The 27,559-nt window shown below is 41.5% G+C and overlaps 6 protein-coding genes across 6 annotated transcripts; 3 read left to right on the forward strand and 3 right to left on the reverse strand.

The window, feature by feature from the left end:
* Nucleotides 1-4,191: 4,191 nt before the first annotated feature.
* F5147DRAFT_647314 (uncharacterized protein) lies at nucleotides 4,192-4,940 on the forward strand (the record flags this gene model as incomplete). The annotated part of the gene is made up of 3 exons (XM_041433189.1): nucleotides 4,192-4,584; nucleotides 4,637-4,806; nucleotides 4,862-4,940. 3 exons carry the CDS (start codon nucleotides 4,192-4,194, stop codon nucleotides 4,938-4,940), a joined length of 642 nt encoding a protein of 213 aa, XP_041300312.1.
* Nucleotides 4,941-5,866: 926 nt separating this feature from the next.
* F5147DRAFT_647315 (uncharacterized protein) lies at nucleotides 5,867-6,781 on the reverse strand (the record flags this gene model as incomplete). The annotated part of the gene is made up of 3 exons (XM_041433190.1): nucleotides 5,867-6,051; nucleotides 6,436-6,543; nucleotides 6,595-6,781. 3 exons carry the CDS (start codon nucleotides 6,779-6,781, stop codon nucleotides 5,867-5,869), a joined length of 480 nt encoding a protein of 159 aa, XP_041300313.1.
* Nucleotides 6,782-9,637: 2,856 nt separating this feature from the next.
* Nucleotides 9,638-10,244, forward strand: F5147DRAFT_766815 (uncharacterized protein; the record flags this gene model as incomplete). The annotated part of the gene is made up of 4 exons (XM_041440811.1): nucleotides 9,638-9,690; nucleotides 9,744-9,838; nucleotides 9,911-10,100; nucleotides 10,151-10,244. The coding sequence occupies 4 exons, from the start codon at nucleotides 9,638-9,640 to the stop codon at nucleotides 10,242-10,244; spliced, it is 432 nt and encodes a 143-aa protein (XP_041300314.1).
* Nucleotides 10,245-13,103: 2,859 nt separating this feature from the next.
* Nucleotides 13,104-13,450, forward strand: F5147DRAFT_562629 (uncharacterized protein; the record flags this gene model as incomplete). The annotated part of the gene is made up of 2 exons (XM_041430629.1): nucleotides 13,104-13,276; nucleotides 13,330-13,450. 2 exons carry the CDS (start codon nucleotides 13,104-13,106, stop codon nucleotides 13,448-13,450), a joined length of 294 nt encoding a protein of 97 aa, XP_041300315.1.
* A 3,330-nt stretch (nucleotides 13,451-16,780) lies between these two features.
* F5147DRAFT_647319 (uncharacterized protein) lies at nucleotides 16,781-18,309 on the reverse strand (the record flags this gene model as incomplete). Its single annotated transcript, XM_041433191.1, has 7 exons — nucleotides 16,781-16,981; nucleotides 17,078-17,209; nucleotides 17,265-17,377; nucleotides 17,439-17,510; nucleotides 17,699-17,753; nucleotides 17,808-17,943; nucleotides 18,236-18,309. 7 exons carry the CDS (start codon nucleotides 18,307-18,309, stop codon nucleotides 16,781-16,783), a joined length of 783 nt encoding a protein of 260 aa, XP_041300316.1.
* Nucleotides 18,310-22,588: 4,279 nt separating this feature from the next.
* F5147DRAFT_563247 (uncharacterized protein) lies at nucleotides 22,589-22,876 on the reverse strand (the record flags this gene model as incomplete). The annotated part of the gene is made up of 1 exon (XM_041430658.1): nucleotides 22,589-22,876. A coding segment is annotated over one exon (288 nt), but the record flags the coding sequence as incomplete, so codon positions are not given.
* Nucleotides 22,877-27,559: the final 4,683 nt, after the last annotated feature.

The following is a 27,559-nucleotide window of genomic DNA, read 5'->3' on the forward strand; positions in this document are numbered from 1 at the left end:
CTTCAGTCCATATACATTGAGCCCTTGATTCCATCACTTCTAAACCACCGTGAGCACTTTTGCAACCGCATGACATCCTGTGAGAGTTGCATAGATGGATGGACTGTCGTTGAGTAACAGGCATGCCAGTGATTGTGATTGATCTATGTATATCACATTGTGACTCTCCTAAGCCAAGTTTTGCATGATTCAAATCCTAATTTGCGCAAACAAGGGTGCCCAAACAGACTCTCATATTTTGGATTTCACACAAAACACTGACAAAATTTGAAGTTGTGCCCATCTTTATGTTAGTTTAAATTTCAAATATTTTCTTTGCATGTTGTACTACATATAAACCCACTCTAAATATTGAACACCCTGATGTGACAGAGGCAACACATGTTGATTAGAAACAGTCTCGCATGATCATACAAATAAAACTCTATTTTAAGACAGGAACATCAAAAAATTTGGTTGATGACACAGTGGGGGAAACTGATATTTTACCACCTTTTGCTGCCAGTGAAATTACACTTGAAAGGTAGTCCAGAGTGCTCTGTAACACTCTAGGCTAGGTCTAGAGTGAAATCTTGCAAATATTGAAACCCCCAATGCTGTGAGGTTTGGACAGGAATCATGTCGCTTCCCCAGAATGATCTAAAAATATATCATAGTTCTTTGGAAGATCTTGTGTTGCGGATGCAATACAGCTAAATGATATTTCAATTTGGAAGTATCGCAACCTTTGTAGATTTCTGATTCCAATCATTATTACTATTCAATTTATCCTTCGAAACAACAGCACTACTGCTGTTTACTTAGTAAAGGCGTGACTTGTTTATACTGGAGTTCAAGCTATTACTATGAAAAGGTAGGGCCCTTTTCATCTTTGGGAGTCGACTAGTCAGATTTAACCTGACAATTCATGAAGGAGTTCGCCAATGTATTTGGATGTGTCAGTCACAATGAGTACTATTATTAGCATCAGATCGATGCTGATCCAAATTGAATAATAGTATGTGGGTGATACCAATAATCTGAGGCCCAGACTTCTCACTCCTGTGATGGCCCCCCAAGTCATATCATGATAGTGATACCATATCCCTCCGAGTCAATGATTGCTGACTTGGATGTGGCGCCAATGTATGTGTACATTGACCAGGACAAATACCACTAGTGGTACTACTAGGTGCGTATTTTTCATGTATTCAGATTTGGTGTCTACTAACATATGTACTAACTTGAAGGAAAAATGTTTGATCTTGCTTCCCATGTACACACTCCACCTGGCCCAGCTCCACCTGCATTCCATTGCTCCTTGTCAATATGCAGTGTGCACTTGGCAGACTGCTATTTGCATGCTATGCACTTATCCAAGTCTCTCAGGCTGTTTCAGAGCCACTTTAATGTGGAGAATACTTACCGAAATAGATCAGTGGCAAGTGCCAGCAATGAGATCATGTTAGTTGTGGGAGGATCTGTCTATCCTCCTCCGAGTCTGAGTTCAAGCAACCCTTACTCTCCTGGTATGCAGCAACTTGACATGTGCTTCCGAGTGCGTGTTAGATTTTGTTCTTATCTATGTACTATCTGCACCTTTCAAGGGACACACTCTGAAAAAGCTTTCCTTGACCTCCAGTGAGTCCGCACTGATCCATTTTTTCACAAATAACTCTCACTGCACTGTTGAAAGAATGATGTCAGAGTCAGTGCGTGGGCCAGCCATTCAAACACTGACTTGGATTTGACAGCAAAAAGCATATAACTTGAAGATACATCATTCACGAGCATCAAGGGGTGTTTGTGGCCCACAACGGAAAAACCCTGATATCATTCCTACTAGTGGTACTACTACCACCACTTTATAATTTGTATGTGTATTTTTTTTTTCAAAAAATCTATCTAGTAATACTATGTCAGACTAGATTTGGTATTTAGTATCTGCATTAAGGAACTACCGTGGACTGGCTTTGATTTAGAAGTACAAAATGATTGGGCCCGGTCCTGCTTCCAACTGTTTGCTGTACTACCTGTCTGCCACGCATTATATCTCAATCAGTATCATATGGTAAATGGTTTGTCTGATGGATCATTTATTTTAAGATACCACTGTGTTCATCTCGTTTACCAGGTTGACATACTCAGGTTGCTGGCAGTGGCGAGGTGAATTCAATCACCTCGAACTGTACATGTGACCCATTGTATCACCCTTCTTGAATTCATCTCAGAACCTCTACCTTGCCTCTATCGCATCACATCATACACAATCAAAAGTCCCGTGTTCTAACACGGTCAGATTGCACAGCTTTATTGTGAGAATCATAATTTTACTGGCCCTTGATTGTGAAAGTGAGCAATATCATTACCAATCAGAGAGAGTGCTTAGTGTTCATCACAGCCAGCATTCTGATATGTTTGTATGATCTTCAGTGACTGTCATGATGGTGGTGTTGAAGTGCAGATTGACTGAAGGGCTGGTTGTGGTACTACGCACCAGTACCATGATGATGATTGTTTGGTAACTACAGTGGTTCAAAAAAGTGTCCGAATGTTTATAGCTTTTCATGTAATTGCTTTATAATATGTCAGGATGTGGGAATATGACTAAGCTATAGGAAGGCGTTAGAAAGGTCTGCATCTCAGCTTTATTGTTGTTACCTGTGGCGTGGAAAGAAAATGATATTATGCAAAGATATGACCATTTTAAAATGATGAATTATTTGGACACTTGTTTGACTTTGAGTTTGACTAATGCAATCTCTATAATTCTAATACTTTGTGTGACCTCCTTTTGCCCTAATCATCTCTACTAATCTTCTAGACATATTCTCTATCAATTTTGGGTATTTCTACTTAGTAATCTTATTACACTCTGCTGTAACACTGTCTCATAGCTAATATAGCCCCTATGGTGGATTTTAATATGCTATAAGCAATTTCTTGAGTGATTCACAAAGATATTCAATACAGTTGATGTCTTGGATCTGTTTTGGACATGATAGAACAGTAATATCATAGTCTTCAAGCCATTGGTAACCAATTTGGAGGTATACTTAGGGTTATTATCTTACAACAAATAGTATTTTCTTCAGTAACACATGACTTCTACATGCTTCTTGGCAGACACTCCTATCAAATGAAGATTTACTGCTTTTTATTCATCCTCCCCTTCAGCTTCATCTAAAATTTCCACTTCATTTCATCCCATACAGGCCCATATCACTAAATTTTCTTCTTAAAACTGAAGTGTTTGTTTGCTTCTTTTTATCTTAATGATTCTTCTAGCTTTTTTGAATAAGAATTCCTGACCACCTGATCTCATCCTATTCATTTTAGTCTCATCTAAACAGATAACCCTCTTTCAGCCATTAGCAGTGTAGTATTTGTACTTTAAAGCAGCAGTTTATCTTCTCTTTCTATAGGTTAGAGACAGAAGGATCTTTTTTTCTTAGTTACAGCTTTAAGGTTGGCTGTCTTGAGAGACTTGCTAATTATTTGAGTGGAGATAGGTATAGAGATGATGGAAATAATCAATTTGGTGGCATTGGTGGCATTAGCAGCTTACCAAATTAGAATATAGTGATCAAGAGATTATGAGTCATATAGAGCAACCTTCTAAGTTGGCTATCATATAATCAAACAAAAGTTTGACCTTCTACAGGTTACCCCATTCCTCAATATGTCTGAGTCATTCGATGTAATTCAATTCCACCCAGACCATATGGCTACAGATGGCAGATAGTGGCCGGTGGCTTCTGAACGATCATCACACAGGTCTGTGCACCTGGGCCATCCTTATCCATACAACAGTGCTATTACTACTACTACTACTAGCACCAGTATCTCCCGCGCAAATTCCAAGTCCCAGGTGTCTGATAATATCTTACCTTTACTCCACAACGACCTTGATAGTGTCCATGCTAGTTCTGAATCTAAGTGGAGCTGGAAAGGCAAACAGCCAGAACCCCCAAAACTGGATCTCACCAAGTATACAGCACAGGAATGTACTGCTGTTGAGTAGATGTACAAAAAGCTTGAGATGAATATGCTCACAAGTAAGAGTTGGCTGACGCTCACCACCAAAGCTGAAAAGTCTGCAGTGAATGTGTATTTCTGAGAAGTTGTGGCCCAAGTGAACCAAAAACATCTTTGCAGTATCTCCAAGTCATCCCACAGCCTGAGCACCAGTGACTGACTTGATCAGATATAATGTTCACGGATTCTTTAGCCGCTAATCTGATTCAATGGCTTGGAACATGTCATTTGAAGGTTACCGAAGGATTTGAACCCTTCACATCTAAGTACAATATCAAACCATCCAAGTCAGACCCTCAGATGTCTGCCTCTGTCCGCAGTGACTATATGAAAAAATGCCGATCAATCCTCTTTGATTTGTTGAAGGAAGGGCTGTACACAAACTTCCTCCATGGTTACAAGATCACTGGCAATACTGTCAACCTTCTCATGTTTGGCAACAAACATTTGATAGAGGGTCATATCCATAAATGGTATGATGATGTCAAGTTGCCTCTCTGTGATGAGATATTCAAGTGCAGCTTAACCATGACCCCGATTGTCTTGTTAGCATGGTCAGCAGTTGCAGTAAGTCACATGCTATTCCCTTGTGCATAGCTCTCATTTCTGTGTTTTGTAGCTGCAAGTTTTAATTAACCACATAGTTGATCTGCAGACTGCCCGATTCACTAAAATGAAGTATGCTGGATGGCACTCTGAGCTCGTAAAAGACATGGAGCACACCTTACTGCATCCCATCCACAAGGAAGTGTTTAAAGCACATTTGTTAGACACACACCTGAAAGGAATGTGAGTGTTTGCTATGGCCTTATGCGTGCACACTATAGTCATTTTTTCACTACAGGGAAAAGATAGTGAAATCATTAAATGATCTGAGCGTCGGGATCACCTATATACCTTCGTCAGCAGAGGAAATCTCTTAGCTCTTGCACTTGGTCAAGTTAAAATTAAACTGTCATAGTATCTTGCATTTCTCCACTGCGCCATCATCTTCGGCAAGTGCTGAGCCATATTCAAAGATACCTTCCCCATTTCCACAATCACACACCTTTGCAGGAGGCTCATTGATACCTCCTTTTGCAAGTTCACATTACCTTGGACCCGAGATGGGATTAAACTTAGTAGAGTCACCTCTCCAACTTGCGATACCACACAACTATCACCCACACCCTCAATAGTCATTCGGCCTGGTGCCATCATTTGATCACAATAATCAGCCCTATCATCTACAGCCATACTGAGAGCCTATGGTTTGAAGTTCCATATTTTCGTCGGTTGTACTAGTACCAGGCCTACGGGGTTGAGGCCATTTTTTGTATGCTTTTTCCCTTTTATTTATATATAGTTTTTTCTACTGCAGTACTACTATTCTATCTGACTCATTCAACCTATGACATTCCACCTCAGGCATCACTTCTCAGTAGTAGAGTAGCACCAAATATACCTTGCTTCCTCCTGCAGTGCCTCCTGGGACCCTCGACGATTCATTGTGGCCCTTCCAGAATACATTGTACCTTCTCTGTGATGGTCACAATCCTTGTCGACATGTCCTTGAGCATCTCAATATTCTCCATGGCACACCTGCCAGGCGATGCTCTCAGTACTTCATTCACACTAAGTTTTTTCTGGTTCTGCCTAGTATTCAGTCCACTCAAAACAAGGCACTCTTGCTGTATGTATCTTACCCTTCCATGGCACTGCAAAAACTGTCAAATCTTGCCCTTTCAGTCGATGTCCATAGCCCTGTTTGAATTCTCAGCAGATAATGCAGATGCCCCAACTCAAAACAAATATCATTTGCCAGAGAGCATATACATGCTAGAGTACATAATATACATCGCTCGGTCACTTAATTCTCCTGGGGCCCAAGAAGTTCATCAAGCTGATCGACTCTGATGTCCGTCATCGACGAATGCTGTGTCAGGGAGACTATCTTCAGAATGAGCTCACTGGTGTGACATTGACTGGCAGGTACAGCGAGTACGGGAGGTTGCTGTGTAGCAATCAACCTCCAGGAGGGTGGGGGAAGTGGAACTTTCATGAAAATGCAGTATTTGGGACAATAAGAAGGTTCAGGAGATGACACTGGTGATATTACTTGGAGTCTCCGAAGTCTCTGATAGCGAGGATGAGGAGACACAGGAGAAGGCGCAGGAGAAATGAGACAAAGAAGACCCTTCCGATCAATATGAGAATTGGAGAACTGGCAACAGCTATGTGAGTAATGTGACTCAGCTCCAGGAGCTTCACCATATATGACCAGGTTGCATGACACCAAAAGTTTTCGGCATGCACCATTAGTGGTGATGTGCTGAAGGGTCAGCAAGTTGTATTTGAGGGTGTTGGCAAGTACATCATGCTCATGAAGTGATAGATCATAGATGCCTTTGCTTCATATGACTGTGGTGTGTTTCTCACTGGGCATGAGAGTATTGTAAGGATAGTTGCAGATGACGCAGCTGTGTTTTGCTAGTAGGGCAGGTAGGGTCTTCCAAGCGAAGTTCCCACCCCGCCTGTCAAGTCTGCCTGTGACATATTTAGAAATCAAACAGTATGCTCAATAATTGCAGAACTCACCACACAGCGCAGTCAACCCACCCATGATGCATGGTATGCCATCCATCTGCCTCCGATCCTCAGCATCATTGCTTTTGCACATCTCAAGCCACTCTTCTGAGACTTTCTGGGTGGGTAACCCATGCTTGATGCGAGGTGGTCCAGTTGGTAGTTGAGCCTTGTGAAATTCATTGAGAAAGACGATCATGTGGCGAGTTGGCAAGAGGTTGTTGGCAAGGAGGTTTGAGTGAGCATGCCATCATTAGCAGAGGATTTAATCAATAGTGGAGGATTTGATAAATAGTACAAGGTGGAATCAATAGCAATGGAGCAGTATACCTTTGTAATTGGTGGAAGCCCCCCTCAAAGGAGCCAGAAGTTGGGATAGGCCTTATGGACAGTGATAGCATTGATGTGCTGACAGGAAGTTATAACATCAAGTACAAATTCCAATGCATGCATTATGGTACCAATGTCAATGTTGAAGCTAACACCATGTGAAACCAGAGATTGTTGTAGACAAGGATTGAGTGGGAATTTGTCTATCCTAACACAATCCTACTGCAATCCTGACCACATCCCCATTGTACTAGGATTTAGATGGGATAAAACAATTCTGCCTTAATTCCACATCCATCCTTCAAGCTCGAGCTCGTGATTGCGATATATGTGTGGGAATTTGGACTTTGGAAATATTTCGTCTCTCAAGTGCAACTTGATGCAGTCATGTCACCAACCACCGCCACCATGACCAAGAGCACAACCTGGGCAGACTACCTCTTCACTCACCTACCATTTTGATCACTGGTGAGCCTACAAACATTGTTTCGACTCATTTTATATATATGCTAGTTATAACTATAGAGCACAAAATGCCTTGCAGCACCATGTCTGACAAACACATCTAGTTATTCCGAGTCACCATCACCTCCATCATAAATTACACTAGCCTGAATATGCCAGTTGACAGATTAGTCCTTGACTACAATTTTCATGGTATGTATGTGGCTTTTATGCATACAGTCACTGATCATGCTCCAGGACACCACCAACAACATTATCCAGCCATCTGTCACTGGGCACACACCAAACACTGCATGTATGCTATGTTATTTCACACATTCAATACTGACATCAAAATCAGACACATGAGGGAGCCCTGTCCAGGACCAGTGACATGAATGGAGCCAAAGATTTTGTCGAGGTTGCTAGTAAGTTATTCCTTGGCAGGTGACAGGCATATAAGGCTGCTTATCCATTTTCAGCCACCTCTTCCTGGCAATACCAAATGGAAATGCCCTCCTGCAAGTGAGTCAGTGCTGATGTGGACCTCTGAAGTAGCAATACTAATATTTTGTGCTGACAGGTTGACGAAGTTAGACAATAGAAAATGGTATGTACCCTCACCTTCAATCAAAGCAGACAAACTAACACTGAATACAGCCTCCATTATGCCATGCGCGATGCCTCCAATACCAGCTCATCAGCACCACGGAACCCTCGAGTCATTGCTTGAGTCAACATGTTTGAGGAGTAAATTTTTGTTATTGCGGACCATGTCGGTGTTGGATACTGCTGTTGTTCACCTTGCTTTACACTTCCTCATTGTTGTATTACTATGAATTTTACTGTTATTGCTCATTCTAAACTGCTTGAAGCATGCTGAGTTCATTGTGCGCAAGGAACAACAAAATAAGTAGCTGGAATGCATGCAGTATTGTATGCATGGTTTGAATACAAGCACTTTAGGACAAAATCTCTGATGACAGAGATGTTGATGATCCCCACATGATTTGTAAATAATCAGTCAATGTTTAAGCCAACACGATGATATCCTCATGGCTAGAGGATCTCCATGATATCACCATGAGATTTCACTGGGATAGGGACATCCCCATTTCATCCTACACCACAACAATCTGTGGCTTCATGTAGTGTAAGGTTCAAGTTCAATTTCCCACACGTCAAATTAAGTGAATGATTGACCATTTCAGGCCTCCCCTCAGGCTGTGCTGACCTCTCTGCAGTAGTCTCACTTCTGTTAGGCGCCAAATTTCGACGTTCAAATCATCACCATACAAAAACTGTAACAGTGCTGAGCTATGCATGGGCCTGGTATTAAACTTAGCCTCCAACATCTGGAGGTGCTCTGATGATGCTCACGCATAACCAGTGGCCTTCTTGTGAGCATATCACAGATGTTTTTAGAACTGATCCCACAAGTTCCTAACTGCTATTTAAGCAGTGGATTGTATCATAAAACTTTTCAGCTCCAGGGAATAGTAAGAGAAACTTCACAGGTGACGTATTGGCACCTGTACAATCACTAACTGGAGGAACACTGCTTCAAGCTCAGCACTCAAAGTTGAGTTGGGCTCCTTTTAAAACTTCTGAAGAAGTACATTGAAGCTGATTCACTTTGGTGTACTAAGCGGCTCTATTTTGCTCTTTTGTCCAATTGGCATAATTCCTAAAGAAGCACACAACTTGATAGCCACTTCCAAGTTCAGATCTGTCAACAACCATGATGTTTGCCAACTTTGATTTAACTGTTACATAGCGCAACACATGGTTCTTGAGTGTTGGCCAACATATAAAATGGGCCAAGAATGCTGGGTTGAGTTTCTGTCCATTGTTTCACACTTCTACTCATTTCTCATGTGCTTTTCAGTGAACCTCCTCTCTTCTCTTTTTTCATGCCCCATACCGAGAGTAGCATGTCTTATGCTGAGGGTAGTACTACATTTGAGCCAGCAGTCATTCAAACTGAGGATTGACAGAATGACAGCAGCTTTCAGTGGTCTCCAGAACCACTGCTAGCAGAATCTCAAGCACACTCATTGTTTGCACAGGCTTGGCAGAGATGGAAAATTGCTGAATTGGAGAGTAAAATCACAGTTCTGGAGTCGGGGCACATAGTCAAAGAGTGGTATGTACCGTCATCTCATACTATTTGTTGGGTCAGCTTTGTTCACCATTTGTCAGGCAATCAAATTACTACCTGGCTCAAGGACGGGTCCTTAGGCATGTGGTGGCTTTATTCAATAGTATTGAAGATCTCATCATGGAAAATGATAGGAGATATGATAATGACAACAATGAGGATGCCACTCTCAAGTAAGCTTTCTGTCCTTGCTTTATGGTGAGCCTCCTCACTGATTTTTGTGTAGCCAAGATCGGTTGCAGACAGGGTACGGTGTCCTCACAAGGACCATGCTGTGGTTTCTGAAGGGCTCTTCAGACATGGATCATGATGATTATATGTGTATGTTAAAAGTAGTGCGTATACCTTCCTCATGTCAATGTTTGGGCTTTATCATATCAAGTCACTATTCAGCTCAGACAGGGGCTGATGGTGCCCGAGGAGATGATACGGCAAAGCTTAAGACTCTTATCTCAGACTGGGTCAACTGTGAGCTCAAGCCAAATCCCCTCATTGATTCCAATGATAAAAATTGCCGTGAATTCATCTGTGATGCATGCAGGAGGCTACTCTGCCCGGCTGAACTTGACTGGAACAACCCAGTGTACGTACTAGTTCACTCAGTATCCCGCACCACACTAACTTAGTCACCAGTGTAAGGACAGGCATTCGAGATCTATCGGAGGGCCATGTGGTGATGGTGCAGCACTCGGATCGGCACTGGGCATGTATCCTGCCAATCTCATAGGTATCTCACGTTATACTCCTCGACACTCCTCTTACCTTCCGAGAGTTCTGTGTGTTCATCCAAGTTGTCTGAAGGTTGTCTGTCCCCTTCTGAGGCCTGTATACACTTCCAATCTTCCATACCATGTCCCATCCATATCCATTTGACTTTGCTGGCGTGTTTTCCACTTGTTTATCTGTTATTGATTATGTTTTAGGGGCACATACATTGTTGGCCCATCAAAACCATTGGTTAATACATATAGCAGCATGCCTTGCACGTTATTACATGCATATCTCTGTAACAGCTCACCTCAAGTCTTATTACATTTCGGATAGCTTATCTCGCTACTGTTTTCGCCTACACAGTTTCTGGACTTTCACACTGTAGGATATAATCTGCCTTGCTAGCTACTTGCACTTGACTTGACTTCCCTTGCTACAAGTCATAGTTAGTAGAGTCACTTTTGGATAGTCGTACTTTGCGCAATCAATCCTTCTTGCTCATTCGGAATGATTGTTTGGCTTGACCGCTGCCAATTGCATCTCGCTGTCTTTGAGTTCTTTTGATAGGCTTTGCTTAGTCATACTTCACAAGTCTTATACTTCGACATAACTGCCGTATTTCACTCTCAGAACCTTTGCTGTTCATTGGAAGCTCTTCGGATGCTTTGCGCAACCTCAGACCTTCATTTCTTGACATTGGACCACCTTCAGACCTCATCAGATGAGTACTTCAGTACTTTGGACACATCCTTGGAACACCGATGTGACGCTTGGACCCACATTGGGCAGGAACGAGTGTCTTTTGATACACATGTCAAGACCTATAGGAACTCACAGGATCCATGTCATTCCAGTCTTCCCCTAGGAGTTTCCTTTGGCCAATAGCCAACTGGCATGCATCCACACTCGGGCCCATCCTCCGTCCATGTCCTTTCCATGTCCACCTATCTCTGTTGGTGTGTGTTCATTTTCTCTCGGTTTGACTAAACAATATCAAGGCTTATTACATGTAACTGCATATTCCATTCTGCGTGCATTCTCATTACATATTACTTATCTGCCTCGTTTCATCGCTACAGTTCTCGCCTATGGGTTCCGGACACTCACACAGTAGGATAAAGTCTTGCGCGCTACATACAGTACATTACTTCCCTTCCCTCGGATGCTACCTTTGTTTTGCGGAGTCATCTTAGATGTTCTTAGTACTTTTGATCAATTGACAAGCTTTGTTCATCCTCACTTTGAACCCGCATGTTCTTGACTGCTCCAAGAATGCGCCTCTAAGTTTTCTCTACCTAGGCTCTGCATGAATCCAAACCACTCTTGGTTTCCGACTTAGCATTCCATACCTAGTTATACCTCGGCCATAAACCTCATCTATACCTAGCCACTACTTGTGGAACCACATTTTACCTAGAAACCCACCGCTCTTTACCTAGGATCCTCCCGCTTTCGTTCATTTCACATTGCGCATTTACCAGACCCACGGTCTCGCTTTTGCTCTCATTGGTGGATTTGCTTTTCCAAGATTGCTGTGACACTTGGACCTGCGCTGGGCAGCAAATAGGCCTTTTTGATACTTGTGTCAAGGAGCATAGAACACTATGAGTTTCCTGTCCTCACACATTCATTATCCTGCAAATAACCTGGTCCGAAACCAAACCCACTTTTCCCATGCTTTGCGCATCCGCTTATCTGCACTTTCCCGCGCATCGGCCGCATCGGACACGCATTCCCGCGCTTCGGATACCTCGGAAATGCATTAGGAAGGTCCCTCATCTATTCATAGTCCATCCAAACCCCATTAGTATGTGAATTTCCTTACCTTGAGGCTTGTAAAATGTGTTGCAGCCTTATTACATGTCCTTACATATTTACTATATTTCCTATCCCTTCCTTCTCCGAGTGAGAGTCTAGACAGTATAAGTTGACGGCCACGTGTTCCTGCACTTTGGATAGCCTCGGATACATTCCCGCACCTTGCGCATACCTTGTCTGCTATTTTCCCGCACTTAACGCGCTCTCGGATCACACATATCCTCCATCGTACTAGTAGCAATTCCCTTTAGGGTCAAACACGTCTGTTTAGACATAGCAGCTAGGCATTAGCTTGACCCAACCTTTTCTTGCCACCCAGCAAGATTGTTGTTTCCACATCGCCTTAGTTCTTTCCATTCCGCATCTGCTCCCTTCGCATTTATACTTGAAGAAAGTGCTTCATAGCAATCCTCTTGGATCGAGACAGCACACCCACACTCAGTTGGATTTATTAGTGCTCTAGCTTTCTTGCTGGCCAGTCACTATTACTTCTTCACACTGAGCACACTCTTGGTAACTTTCCCTTCTCTCACCTTCGATCTTAACAAGATATCCCTTGCATTTTATATCAAGAGATAGTTCTATTGGCAGTCTCTTTGGGACAAACACTACACTCGCACTTCGAGTTCTAAGGTAACAACTTTTGTAGCACCTACCCAGAATCAACTCTTTACAATGGACCTCTCTTTTCTGGCCTTCATGTATGAAAATTACACTGCCAATGCAGAAAACTTGGAAGAAGGTCTTTTCAAGGGTAAAATTTTGCTGCAGGTTCATTACATCTGCCAAGCCACAGTTGCCCAGCAATAATCTCACTGTTGTCTGTAGGGCTACAAAGCCATATTTACATCTCTGTCTTCAGCAAAAGATGTCAAGGGTGACAGTGATGGCACAGATGTCATAGCCAACAACCAACATGCTAAAAAGTCATTCTGTGGATTAAAGGTCAAGAAACACGTAACACAAATTATCAAGATGGATAAAGTCACACCTCGTTCAATTGCATGTCACCTGTCAGGTAAGTCATCGTGAGAGTGTACATTTTAATCCATCATAGATGATAATATTCTGGCAGGTACGATTTGCACTTTCTTCAGTTACCTCATGGTGGTCTGTTGATGGCGATTTCGACTACATTCAATTCTGGTGGTCCATTGTGGACTTTTTCGAAAAGCCCCCTGGTCGAGAAGCGCAATGCAGGGTCAATAAACTTCTTGAGTGGTGGACAAGGTGTGGTATTTGCAGTAATTGCAACCAGCCTGAACTAATGCTATGTTGTTTAGGAAGATTTTTGGGAGGCACCACCATGATGACCTTAGCAACACAGCAAAAGCCAACATGTCTGTCAATGCCCTTGCAAGGCAGAGGGCACAACTCAATGATGCTACTTTTGATTCAAACTAAAAAGATCGTATCTTACTATGTTGTTTTTGTCTACCTTAGTACTGTCATAATTTGATGTTAATAACATGACTTGCCATCCTTGTCTCATATTTGCCTTGTGAGATATTTGAGCTGAAGGAATCAACAATAACATAGTAGCATTATTCTATGCATGCAGGCTTATGTACTATATAATTTAACATATGAGGGATGGTGAATGGCAATTGGGGTACTAAGGTGATGTATGAACCCCCAGCAGTGAGTTCGAAGTTGAAGTGCACTGTTGCAGTGATACATGGTCTGTGCACAGCTGCGACTTCACCTGTATGTACGAGACACCATGTAGGAGGGATTTCCAATGACAAGATGGGTAACAAGGTTATGCATGAGCCCCTGGTGACGAGTTTGAAGTTAAAGTGCATTGCTGCAGTGATACATAGAACACGCACAGCCGAGACTTCATCTGGGGCACTACATAAGAGGGATATGGCATAACAATAAAGTTGTGAGTGGTATAGCACTGTCAGCCATTAGATACACAAGGAAGGTGGCCTGTCCAGGCAAAGCCAGGATTTCTCACAGCGCAGTCGCACGTGTTGCATGAAGGCTGTTGAATGGTGAGTGAAGTACCATGGTAGTGGTATGACCCTTGGCTGCCAAGTTCTGAGTCAAGGTACTAAGTGATAACTCCATAGTGTTCAGGCAAAGCTACGACTTCTTAGGATGCAGTCGCAAGTAATGTGCCTCTGCTAGTCTTTAGTAAAGCAAAAAAATATGGCTCAGAGACCCGAACCACGATACAAATCGATCATTGCCCACCCTGTGAACATATCTCGATGTGCTGCATAAAGGTAAAGCTTTTTCACACACATTCCCAATTGATATCTACCACACAAACATTAGAATTCTGAAGTAGACAGTGGAGTCTTGTGAATCCAAGAAGTGTAGTGCAAGCATGGTCATCTCTGTGAGTTTTAATCATTGCGCTAATCACACAATGGAACAGTTGGACCTACCAAGTGAACATGATTGGATGACGTCTCAACTTCAAAGTCCCACCGACAACACTTGAGATCATTGAGTTTTTGTTGGTTCATTAGGTTTTTGATAATGTTTCTTTGCAGTTTGAAGAATTTGTTGAATATATGAATTGTTGCCTCATGATGACATAGTTGCAGGATTGAGAACTTAAAGCACCTAGGGCCAAAATGAATCCATACAGAATTTTTCCTGTAGCGCGCCAACACATTTGATTGTCCCAAACTGTAACACAATATATGCTATGCCCATCAAATGGTATGTGATGCACTGGGGTGGTCTATGACCCACTACTATCAAGTCCTGAGCTAATGAACTACATCGTGACGATGCAGCATTCACACAAGGCCACGACCTCTTGAGGTATTGTCCCAAGGGAACAAACTCTTGGTTATTCAATAAATACAGAAGGTCATATGGATATGTGAAGCAAGATATAATTTGATTGTCATGCACTTGGTGAACACATATTATCCCGGCTCACTTACTGAAATATCATTATTTACTGGAAGGATGTTATCTTTCATTCTTACTTGGACAATTACAATAAAATTGACAGTCTTCAAGCATTTCCAGTTAATGGTGCCAATTATTAGCTTTGCACTACCTTCCTGTCCAGTGTGAGTTTGAAAAATGTACGAGTTTTTTCCCGATCCCAAATGTGCATAAGAAAATCAGAAAGTCTCCTTTCCTTTACAAAGTCAAATATGACAATGTGATGGTCGACAGCAGGATTATGCTAATGCTTGTTATTATGTGCTATATATTGTTATATATGACCTTCTAATTTCCTCACCAGTTCACTGATGAGGGTGATCGGAACCTGTGTAGGACTTGGAGTCCTTGTGGCCTCGTAGAGGCTATTTTTGCAGTGTCCCTCAGGTCCTCGCACAGTGTGCGCTATCACTAACATGGCGTGCAACTTTTCTATCATCAGCCGACGGTCGCGGCTCACATGCACACATCGGCTTGCTTCTGCTCCTCTTCTGCTCCGTCGTGTATCCTTCCTCTGTCCTATCCATGTCCTCCACTTGTCCATTGGTGCGTACCTTATCTCATTTATGTTAGACTGACCATATCTCCGAAGCTATATTGCTTATGTTCATGATACTTGCATTATGGACCCTTGTTACATATTATTGCTACCTACCCGGCTCTGAACAGTGCTTAGCGCGCTATCATATATATTTAGTACTTTAAATTTTCATGTATCTCTTCTTTTCCCTCCATTGAAATTATCATCTGTTTGCACTCAGACTAAGAACCTAAACCTTTGGCCAACTACATCGTGTGCTTCACTAATGATAGCGCTAATGTTCGCACTCCGTCCATCGCATCTATCGTCTAAATGCTTCCCTTGTCTCATTGTTGTGTCACATTGCTTCCACATTACGCTAAGCTTTCTTATATATTCTTCGGTTCTCCCCCATGCCTTTGTGCTTCATCAAATTTTCGGCCACTCGGTCGTGCATCATATTGTACTTTTGGCGGTTCACTCACGCTCACATCACGTCAGCGCATCTTCGTGCGCCCCTTCCATTCTCAGTTACTCTTATTAGTTTCAAGATTTCCCCTCATATTTTTACTTAGAGGAATCATTCTCAGTAGCAATCCCCTTGGGCTAAATCTATACTCGCGTCCAGAGGTCTATTTGAGTTTTACCCCACTTCACTCTTTCTTCCCCTTTCACCCCTTCTCATCTAGCTATCATTCCTCACACACACCTGATTACCAGTTGTTCCAGAACATGAGGATCAATGTGCTGTGTACTAGAAATTTAATGGTTATAGAATTGATGTAAGTCACAGAGGAGCCTTCACTCATAAATGTTAGCTTAACAGAACTAAGTAGAGTTGGTCCTCACACTCAGATCAGCTTAATACTGATTATTGAATGTCATTTATCTTCGTGCCTAGATTTGCACAATACTGGTCACCAAGTAATGTTGATCTTCATGCCCAGATTCACACAATACTGCTTGCCATCTAGCGTTGATCTTCATGCCTAGGTTTGCGCAGTACTGGTCACCATCTAGCGTTGATCTTCATGCCTAGGTTTGTGCAGTACTAGTTAAGTTGTCTTAAGAGCCTGAATATCATTCCTTGTCTGATGTTGAGTCATCAACTTAGGACATTTCTGTCAGAAGACCCACTGTGTGCCCTGTAAGCCTCTGGAACAATGACATCAATCATGAACGGATTTTGGACGACTGGCCTCTGGTAGTGATGGGTGTCAAGTTCAATGGTATGGTTGATATATCTAAGGCTAGGTCAGCTTGATGTGCAGCCAGATAGTCAGACAAACATATGCAGTCTAGCCTGGTGTGCCCCAACATTCTCCCCACTGCTTCTGTTGTGCCTCAAACCACATTTCAACTTTGGACCAGAAGTCCTTACCTTTGACGATGTACCCACCTTGACCATGCTTATGCTTCTTCTTCAGTGGTTCTCTGATAGGAGAGTCTTCAGCATCTTCTGTACTCAGTATTGTGGGACTCTCATCTTCTTCCTCTGCCTGGTCAAGCAAATGAGGCATTTTCATACACAAAATGACACTGGAATTTGAAACAGTGAGGAAATTTAGTGGTCATACAATGGAGAAAGACTGTACCAAGATAGCCAAACAGGCATGGATTGGATATCCAAGGTCTGAGTTCCTGCCTGCCCGACGGAAATGATTCGAACTGTCATAAATAAAGTCTGATAGTGTGCTTGTGTCATCGCCAATGACACTGTCACATAGCTGCAACAAGGCAATCAGTCGAGAACCGAAACAAATATCAACCACTTGTGCATACCAACTTTCGAAATGAATTACAGATGCTAGAACACTGATTTTTGGTATAGCTGGTCAGAAAATGTTCCCTTGCTGGGTTTCCATAGATGTTTGTGAGTTTGAAGGCCTTGCGATCTTTATGTAAATGATTCTGTGGGATTAGAAAATAAGCATACAGTGCTATCTAACAACTCACTGGTAGGATTTACCACGACATCAAAATGAAGTGTCATGAACGTGATCCTGTTAGGATCAAAGATAAGATCACCTGCCACAATGTGTATGTTCGTCTTTATGCTTTAGATATTTTATAGATGATGGTGCAAGAAGATACTTGTTGCTCAGGACTAAGTGAAAATGTGGTTTCAAGATGGATTTGCAAATCTGCGAGAAGTTGTTGTGTTGATTGGTGAGAGGCAGCAATCATGCACTGTTCCTTAAGAATGCAGAATATACTGCCAAGGAGATAAGTTCTAGTTGCAAGGTCATATTTGCTCAATCCATGACCAAGCTGCAATGCAAAAAAATGTCAGCATGTGGATGAAAAATCAAACTATTGACATACCTTAGCAAAACCATGTAGGTTTTTCCGTAAGTCCTGTTCTGCATCGCTAAGGCCAAATTGGTTGGCAAGGGCATCCACAAAGAGGGCAGACAATTCATTTGTGAATAGATTTGGGTCAATTTGTGGTTGACATGAACTTGAAGGTGGAGATCCAGGAGTGCATAGGTACTAGGCAGAAGGGCTCATTAGCAAGCTTGAATTTGAAGGACTTCCTGGCTGGGAATCATCAAGTGGACCAGATAAATGGAAGGATGATAACACTCATGGCTGAGAACCGGAAGGTGGAGTAGAGAAGTCGAAGGACATGTTTGTAGACTGGGATGAGTGACAGTGAAAATGAATGACTGACTCAAAGGTGAGTCACTGGAAAGTGCTCTACTAATGAAATGTGATGCTCATTGACACATTTATATGAAAACACAGCTTACAATAGTGGGTTCCATGCAGGATTAATGATGACCTCAAGGCATATTTTTGGTTTCCTTGTTGTAATAAGGATCATGTTTGGTGGTAGTCGGCACTGCAGCAAGGATGGCCTCAAGGTATTTGTTGTTGTAATAAGGATGTTTGGTGGTAGTCAGCGCTGCAGCAAGGATGGCCTTAAGGTATAATTTCAGTTTAGTTATCATAATAAGGATGTTTGGTGGTAGTTGGCACTGCAGCAAGGATAGCCTGAAGGTATAATTTCATTGTTGTAATAAGGATGTTTGGTGATAGTAATAGTCAGTCCTGCAGCAAGAATGGCCTGAAGGTAATATAATTTTGATTTTATTGTTGTAATAAGGATGTTTGGTGGTAGTCAGCACTGCAGCAAGAATGGCCTTGAGGTATAATTTCAGTTTCATTATTGTAATAAGGATCATGTTGCCTGCAACCAAATGATGACACCACATATTAGCGACAAGTATTAGTAATCAACTAAGAGGGGCACATACAGCAGATGATATTATGTAGAAGGGGATATGATAAAGAATCTGCTCCTGGATACTGGATCATACTTGTAGGTGCAGCAGATGATATATAGAAGCGAAAAGCTACTCCTAATCATTACTGAACTTGTAATACAGACCAGTGTTGCTGTAGTGATCTGTTAACTTGTTGGCCTTGAGCACATGGTCCATGTGCTGCTGCTATAGATGTCATGGAAGCTCCACTAGTGGTGTCATTGTGTGTCCGAATCTCCCTCGCAGCACCCTCAAGGATTGCGAGGTTCATATCTGGTGGCTGAATAGGTACCTGAAGGCCCTGCATGTGCTTTGCATCTTGCATCCGTGCAGTGTTGAGAATGAGGTCATCAGGGTCTCCAATGTGATGTATCACAGCTGTTACGGTCAAAGCACACTGTAGCACTCGGATTGGTGTTGGGCTCGTATCTTGCCAAACACATAGGTATTCCACATACACATTCCTCGACACTCCATTTACCTTCCGAGAGTTCCGTGCGTTCATCCGAGTCGTCCGAAGGTTGTCCATCCATTTCCGAGGCCTGTATACAGTTCTGATCCTCCGTACCATGTCCCGTCTGTGTCCGTTTGACTTCGCTGGTGTGTTTTCCACTTGGTTATCTGTTATTGATCATGTCTAGGGGCACATACATTGTCAGCCTGTCGGTTATACACACAACGAACACGCCTTGCGCCTTATTACATGTATATCTCTGTAGCGGCTCGCCTTGAGTCTTATTACATTTCGGATGTCTTATCTCACTACTGGTTTCGCCTATGCAGTTTCCGGACCTTCACGCTGTAGGATATAATCTGCCTCGCTAGCTACTCGCACTTCACTTCACTTTCCCTGCTACGAGTCATAGTTAGTAGAGTCACTTTTGGATAGTCGTACTTTGCGCAATCGATCTTTGTTCATTTGGAACGATTGTTTGGCCTGACCGCTGCCATTTCGCTCTTTGCTGTCTCTGAGTTCTCCCGATAGTCTTTGCTTAGTTATACTTTGCAAGTCTTATACTTCGATACACCTGCCGTACTTCTCTCGGAACCTTCGCTGTTCAGTGGAAGCTCTTCGGACGTCTCGCGCAACCTCGGACCTTCGTTTCTAGGTGTCGGACCACCCTCGGACCACTTCGGACAAGTACTTCGGTACTTCGGACATATCCTCGGAACACCGAGTGCACTCTTGGTAACTTTCCTTCTCTTACTTTGATCTCAACAATATATCCCTTGCTTTATATTAAGGAGCATTTCTATAGGCAGTCTCTTTGGGACGAACATCTCACTCGCACTCTGAGTCTTAAGGTAACACTTTTGTAGCGCCCACATAGAATCAACTCTTTACAACACCCCCATTTATTGGGCTGGATTGCTCAATAGAGCACCAACAGACTTCCAGATGAGCATAGGAAAGCACACTGGAACTACTTTTGGAGTGAGGGGAATAATAGTAAGACTACTGGAATAAGTTCTAAGTAGAATGGATGGAGGAGTTGACCACTGGACAAAGTCCAGGGCAGGATAAGGGCAAAGCTCCAGAGGGAAAGGAGATACACAGGAGTTGGAGGACATGATAGGATAGGTCTGAAGGTAGGAGGAGCGGAGTAGTGGAGGATTGGACGAGCGGACGAGCAGATGGATGGATGGAGGAGCAGAGCTCCATGGATCTAAGGGGTAGTGTGAACTACTATAGTGGAGTAGGTCCGGAGGTTGTGTAAGGATAGTATAGACTACTCCGGACAAGATCCAGAATAGAAACAAACAGGATAAGACTACCATAGGTAGAGTCAGAGGTGAAATGGAACAAAGACTGGAATTGGATCAAGGATCAAGGCTCTGGACTAGGGAATAATCTCATAGCCCAGAGCTGGAGGCTTACAAGGGCCAAAGCCCAAGTACAAGAATGGAAACGGAGTTATATAGACAGGAGGTAAGGAAGATACAAGATAATAAGTAATAGGGCAAACAGAAACAAAAGTAAAAGCAAAAGTAAAAGCAGAAGCAGAAGCAATGATCAGACTGAGGTCTGCAGGAGATGTACTACAAGTTTATATACTGTAGGTAGCATAACGGGAGATCAGTAAGCATAGTCCAAAGCTATGTATGTAGCATATGGAAACACATTAGTAAGTACAATGGAACATAGATATGATGAACTTGGAGATGAAACTTGTATAGAATACATTATCAAGGCGGAAGCAGAGATAACCGAGAGCTGGAAACACAGGTATATCCTAAATGGGGTAATACACAGGTGCACAAGAATAGTTTTGGATAGGACCACAAACAAGATCCAAAGGTCCAAAAGCTAGGGGTTCAGATAGGACATGGATGAGGATCAGATGAGAATCAGATGGAGTACAGATTGAATGTGTGAACTGGATTGGGTGGGAATCATATGGATATGTCCGGATATATGAGGATTTGGACAAGATATCATAGTGGAAGTGGGGTGTAGAATCTGGTATATGACAAGAGTAAAAAACCACCATATGTCCTGACTGCAGGCATAGAGTAGGATGCTGCCGGTTCGCCAACACTTCCGTGTTCCAGAAGAATTGCATCTGGACACAGAAGCTTATCTGCATCCGAGCCTTGGTGCTGAATAATTTCTTGAATACATGCTACAATCAGGGACTGCTCTGCTGTGCCATTCACTGCAAGAATCCAGTCTCCTATTTTACAAACATCTCCATTGAAAAGCACCACAGACTTGCAAGTATGGAAATTATGTCCTTCAAGAGTGTTGTTTGGAAGTGATCAAAGTGCATTTGGAAAGCATTTCCCTGTCTCGGTAGTCAAGTATGATTGGAGTGGTAGGTTTTTACGAAGGCATTGACCTAAAGATACTGACCCTTAGTATTGTATTTCTCAAAGTTGGAACTCGTATAAAATTGAACTTTACTGTATTTTTAGTGTCAGCATGTGCATCAAGTCTAAGGTAGTCAGTGATAATATTTGGCCATTGAACAAGTGACAATGGACCCTTTCCAACAACTTTGACATTTATGGCATCTGGCAGCTTGTCTGATGAGGGATTAGAGGCTTGGATAAGATTGGGAGAATCAGAGCGAATGTCATTTATATTGTTATCATGCATGAGTATTTGCGCTTCTGAGAGAATATGACAAATCTGACTTCCATGGGCAAAAGAACATGCGATATCCTGAGAAGGAGCACAGTGGTTTGAATGGATACTTTTCACACAGATGACAGCATTGAAGGACTCAAATGCCTCTATTGCAAACAAAGCAGCTGGTCCAAATTATTGAATGTGGTCAACAACATGTGATAGAATATGAAATTTAGGCTTATTGAACCATTGAGGAGTCCACCTGGCAGTACACACAAGGAAGTTATTGATCAATGTTGTGAGATTGCACTGAGATGATAATAATCAGATAATATGAATATCAGCAAATAAGACTGAAAAGTATGCTAATACATACTAAATGTTCTGTGGAGTTTTCAATTTCAGGCTGCCAGATGAGTGGTATCAGGTTTGATAACACAACCCAAGTATCATAGCATTCTGTGGGTACCAAATCATGAAGCACAAAAGGTGCAACTTGTGCAATAGAACGAAAATCACGACCAACAAGAGATCCTGCATATTGAATAAGGGTGTGACCAGCGAGATGGCTGAATCCAAGACCTGAGACATCAGCAGATGATAGGCGAGTTTCTAAAAGTTCACGCTTCAATTTGTCTTTTCTGATTCTCACATAGACAACATCATGTCAAAGGTATTTGACAAATATAAGAAGGACTGTGTGGAGGATTTCCGCAGGTGTGTCAGTGTAAGGATCAATACCTGAGATGTTATTGAAGTCAATCCTACACTGTGAAAATGGTTGAGATACCTTTGATTCGCCACATAGGACTTGTGACATTTTCAGGCAGTGTCTCTTTGACTCTATTGAGCGCTTCCTGTTTTGCCTTGTTGCCACCCTGGATTTTGCAGTATGATTCAGCTAGGCGATTCAAGAATGAGTCCAGAAAGGTGTCCTTGATGCCCATAGAAGTCTCCCTTTGTTTGATCTGGGTCTGATTCACAATTGTTGATGCATGAATGAAAATTGACTTGTGTTCAGCAATAGTTTCATTCTTCTGACGTGATTCTCCTATCTAATATCATACTTCATAAAAAAAAATATATGCAAGACCACTCAGATTTGTTACTTTTACAAACTGTTTAACCCATGTCATCATCTCCTCCATGGTCTCCTTTGCTTGTTTCCATGTAGATTTTGGAGGAGCATTAGTATAAAGGGAATCCACCTATTGAGTTCTCATTTGGACCTGCAAGAAGGTTAGCAGTGGCACCATAGTACTAAAATGACACACCTTTTGATATATGACTCTTCGACACACTCTGGAGACTGGAAATGAACATCACAAAATTAAGGTTAGAAGCTGGTGAGACATGGCCAGCATAATGGCAGTCCTTACTACTTGGCAGTATTTTATGGTGAGTTCACTGCCAGCAGTGGGAAATTTTCTTGGTCTGAGTACTTCAGCTTTTGAGTACTAAAGCTAGTTTGTGAGTGTTGTAGTACAGGTATATGAGGCTTACCTTGCAAAAACCATTGAACAACAGGTGGCATAGACAAGAGCTCAGAGGATTGAGATTGAGATTGAAAAGAGTATAGTGTGTGATTTATCTTATTGAATTATTTGGCTTTCATTGGCATATATGAGGGCTACATGTCCTACAAAGTGTATATAGGATGGTATGGTCTACATAGGTGGCTGTGGGTAGCATGTGCCTACATGAATTTTGCATTTTCCTGATATACCATTGAAAGCATCCTTCCCACTGAGCTGCGTGAGCAGAAGGATGACTGGCAGATGAGGCGGTAATGGCACTAGCAGCAGCAATAGTGTAATTAAGCTGTTTCTGTGGATCATCAATGAACTCAGCAAGGCCAATGTCTCTACACCATACAATATAGAAAATAATATTGAGGATGAAGGGATGGTCAAGGACACCATCCAATATTGTTATATTTCTGTTCTAAAAAAACAAAATCAATTAACAAAATCTGAAAAGAAAATTGGACATACAGCATCGACAATGTATTTGTGTATAAATGCAAAAGGGTTAAGAATGTTGTCAATTAACACAGAAATAACATGATAGCAGAATCGTTTTGGTGTCAAACTAGAGTCAATTGGTAGGTAGATGGTATAACTGATAGTAAGATAAGTCTGTATGATGTTCAGGAGCTTCTTGAAGGTGGCAGTCCATGCAGCTGTCACCTGCTGGCATTGATTGTCTGACATGCATACTGTAACTAAGAAATCAATCAAGTTAGAAACACTGCAGGCATTTTCCCATTTTCCTCCACCAAACATCCAAAAAACATTGATTAAGAAGACAGAAATTTCCCTTTTTCCTGTTGAAACATTAGAAAAAAGTAATTCATGTTTCAATGATGTTCTGTGTGTAGGACATGATGCAAAAATTGGTCATGTTCCTTCAAGGATACTGCTGTATTTTTAATGTATTGTCTTTAAAATAACAGCTGAAAATAATGTTAATTTTATTTTCTGTGTTTTTCAAATATACTATGTTTTTCAAATGTTCTGTATATATTTGAAAAATACAAAGAAGAAAATTAAAATTATTTTCAGCTATTATTTCAAAGACAATACATCAAAAATACAGCAGTATCCTTGAAGGAACATGACCAATTTTTGCATCATGTCTCATACACAGAACATCATTAAAACATGTATGACTTTTTTCCAATGTTTCGACAGGGAAAAGGAAAATTTCTGTCTTCTTAATCAATGTTTTTTGGATGTTTGGTGGAGGAAAATGAAAAAATGTTTGCAGTGAAATCAATTTGACAACCTCTATACATGAAGACTCATTGTTTATACCAGGGATAGCTGGGGTTAACTTTGAAATCGCTTAAGAAACTAGTTGGATCTTTTCATTATCAGTAGTGGCCATTGCAGATGATGTAGGAAGAAACTGTGTAATTTTTTATTTGGCATGATCTATGATTTGCTTCTGGACCTCATGGGAGATACTAATTTCAATAGGAGCTGGAGGTTGCTGGACAGTAGGGGTGGGTGATGGAGACAATAACAGGGTGTAGGGTGACAATGATAGAAATAATAGAGTTATTGGCAGGTTGCAGGGTGACAGAAGCTACAATCATTATCACTGGCTATAAAGTATTAAAGTGATTTGCTGCAGAAGGTGGTAGTTGATAATGTATCATATGTAACTCTAGGTTCAGGTGTGAAATAGGGTATAGAGGAGAGTATTCGACTGTGCTAGAATCTCTCAGGATGAGATGGTCCTGTGAGTGACTGAGGAAATAATAAGGAATAAAAGGCATCAAATTCCTGTGATTGAAGAAGTAGATGGATGCTGTTACTGGTATCACTGGTAGATGGTCTGCTGGAGTTGGACAATGACCCAGGGCCTGGGAGTACTGTATCTTAAGTCAGTGACTGAGAATGTAATAGTTAGTAGTGACATACCTGGTGCATAAGGGTAGTCTGATGATTCAGTTACACCAAGAAATTCCTGTAGTGGATCATCATAATAAGACCTTGCTTGATTGGTTAGTGACCCAGTAGATGATGTTAGCTGAAGGACTAACCACTAGTGCAAAAATAAGTTCTTGTGACTCCTTCATGATATGATGCTGGAGGCCCCAAATCTAACTGGTCACTGAGTTGATTGGAAAAAATAAATATTAGTCTTCTAGCAGCTGTATATAATGCTGAAAGTATAGAGCAGGGGAAGGTGGAGGTTACTGGGAGTAGAGTAAGTGTGAGCACAAGAAGTAGTACTTACAACTTTAACAAATTTACATAAACCAACAAATCATATCCTCCTTGAGGTAGGTGATTAGTGTTGTGCAGAAAATGTAATAGCAACTGTAGATTGTTAGCCTATCTGTAAAACTGAAAACTGAATTGAACAGTGATTATTCATACTTACTACATGACATGATGCATGATTACAATAATACTGCTTCAATACTGAATCAGCTAATTGATGGTATAATTGAGACAGCAGTGGTCACATAAAGCAATAGAAGGAGAATAACAATGAGAGTAAAAACTGAATTATGTGAACAGATCAAACTGTTTAGGCATACACATGTAACATATAGTGATAACTTGAATGGAGGTAAATAAGAGGCAAATTTGGAACACTGACAAATATAGGAGTGTAATAGCTATAGATCAATGTGAAATCAAACATCTATTTTGAACTCAGAGAACTGGCCAGTGGGTGATGGTAGTTGATGGGCAAAAAGTGATACATGGCAAAAGTCTCTGATACAACATGTGTAGTTACTATAGGTGAAACACAAAACATAATAGTTAAGAGTTTGAATTACAGTTAATAATCAAATTGATTGATCATGACACAAGGATTTCAAGAAGCCTCATGGTCCAGCATGGAGCAATGAAATCATGACAGGTCTGAATCTGAGCAAAAAATGAATTGTATTTGCTTGTTCATAGGTTTATCAATGTGGTAAAACTAAATATATAAGATAGGGCTCTTGTACAACCAACCAACATCACATGACCACAAGTGACTTTTGTGTGACTTTAGAGTGTACAGCTAATGGCCATCATAAATTTGACTTTTTGGCAAAAGAAATTCTGCAGTCCTCTTTATATTTGTATTTAGAATAACTCTATGGGGCTGGATTTTCAAAAAATTGAGAATTGCGAGTGCCATTAGAAAAATGAGTCTTATGGGCTTGGAATTAAGATCTCTGTGTGTGACAATTAGGGGATAACACTACAAAAAAGATAATCTGTCACCTCTATGTTCATATCTTCAGACTACTGCACCACAGGCTTCTCAATGCCAAAGTGTGCACTTTGGTAAATATCATTGAGTCCTCTCTCACTCCACTCTCACTAAGCTCAAGAAAGCTGGACTGTAAAGTATCATTCACTTATCATTTTGTATAATTTATTACATAGCACATATAACTATCTTTTAGTTCATTAATTAGAAGTAACTTCATTGCACAGTTAATACAATATATATAGTACTAACCACTTAGTACAAGCTTAGTACTTCCTCTAAGTCATTCTACACTAGTCACTACATGGCATCACAAGGCGTCACAGGTTGGTTGGTTGTGCGCAAGAGCCCTATCTTAATAGTTGATGTCATCATATGGACTTGTTTGGTCCACCTCAACCTCACATGATTTGGAGCTTATTAGATTGCCATAATGGGGTGGGAATGGCATCCTAGTTAGCATATGATCTTTGCTATCTCACTCACTGCCAGTAATACTACAAATAAATAGTTTATTCCCTAAATGCTTGCTAACATAAGAAGGCTATTATTGGAGGCTGCCGATGGTAACTATCAGCTATGTCAGCAATGTGATCCCCACGCTTTTGGCTGCTCCCACGATGTGCGCTCATCTGCGCTTGCTGTTCACCACGATGAGCAAGGTAAGTCCCTCAGTTCTGGACTGTGTTTTTTCAACATTTTTTTTATTCAGATGCTATTTATCTCTTCCATCACACTCCTAATATCCTCAGGGCCCTGTGCTCTTGTGGGCACTATGTTTTAACTGTAAGTCTTTTACTTAAACGTACACATGACTTTGTTGACTATGTATGTTACATAACTTCGTTCTTGAACATCACGCTCGCTGTCCGTGCACCACCTCTTACTGGCTTCGGTCTTCTCTCCATCCAACACTATGCCAAAGGAGAAAGATGTTTCATGATTGGTCACTCTTGTCATTGGAAATGCTCGAAAACACGGTACCCTCAGTGTCAGAAATCTCAAGCAGA

The sequence above is a fragment of the Suillus discolor genome (assembly GCF_016758755.1).
Source record: "Suillus discolor strain FC423 chromosome Unknown F5147scaffold_1, whole genome shotgun sequence".
NCBI classification, from domain to species: domain Eukaryota; kingdom Fungi; phylum Basidiomycota; class Agaricomycetes; order Boletales; family Suillaceae; genus Suillus; species Suillus discolor.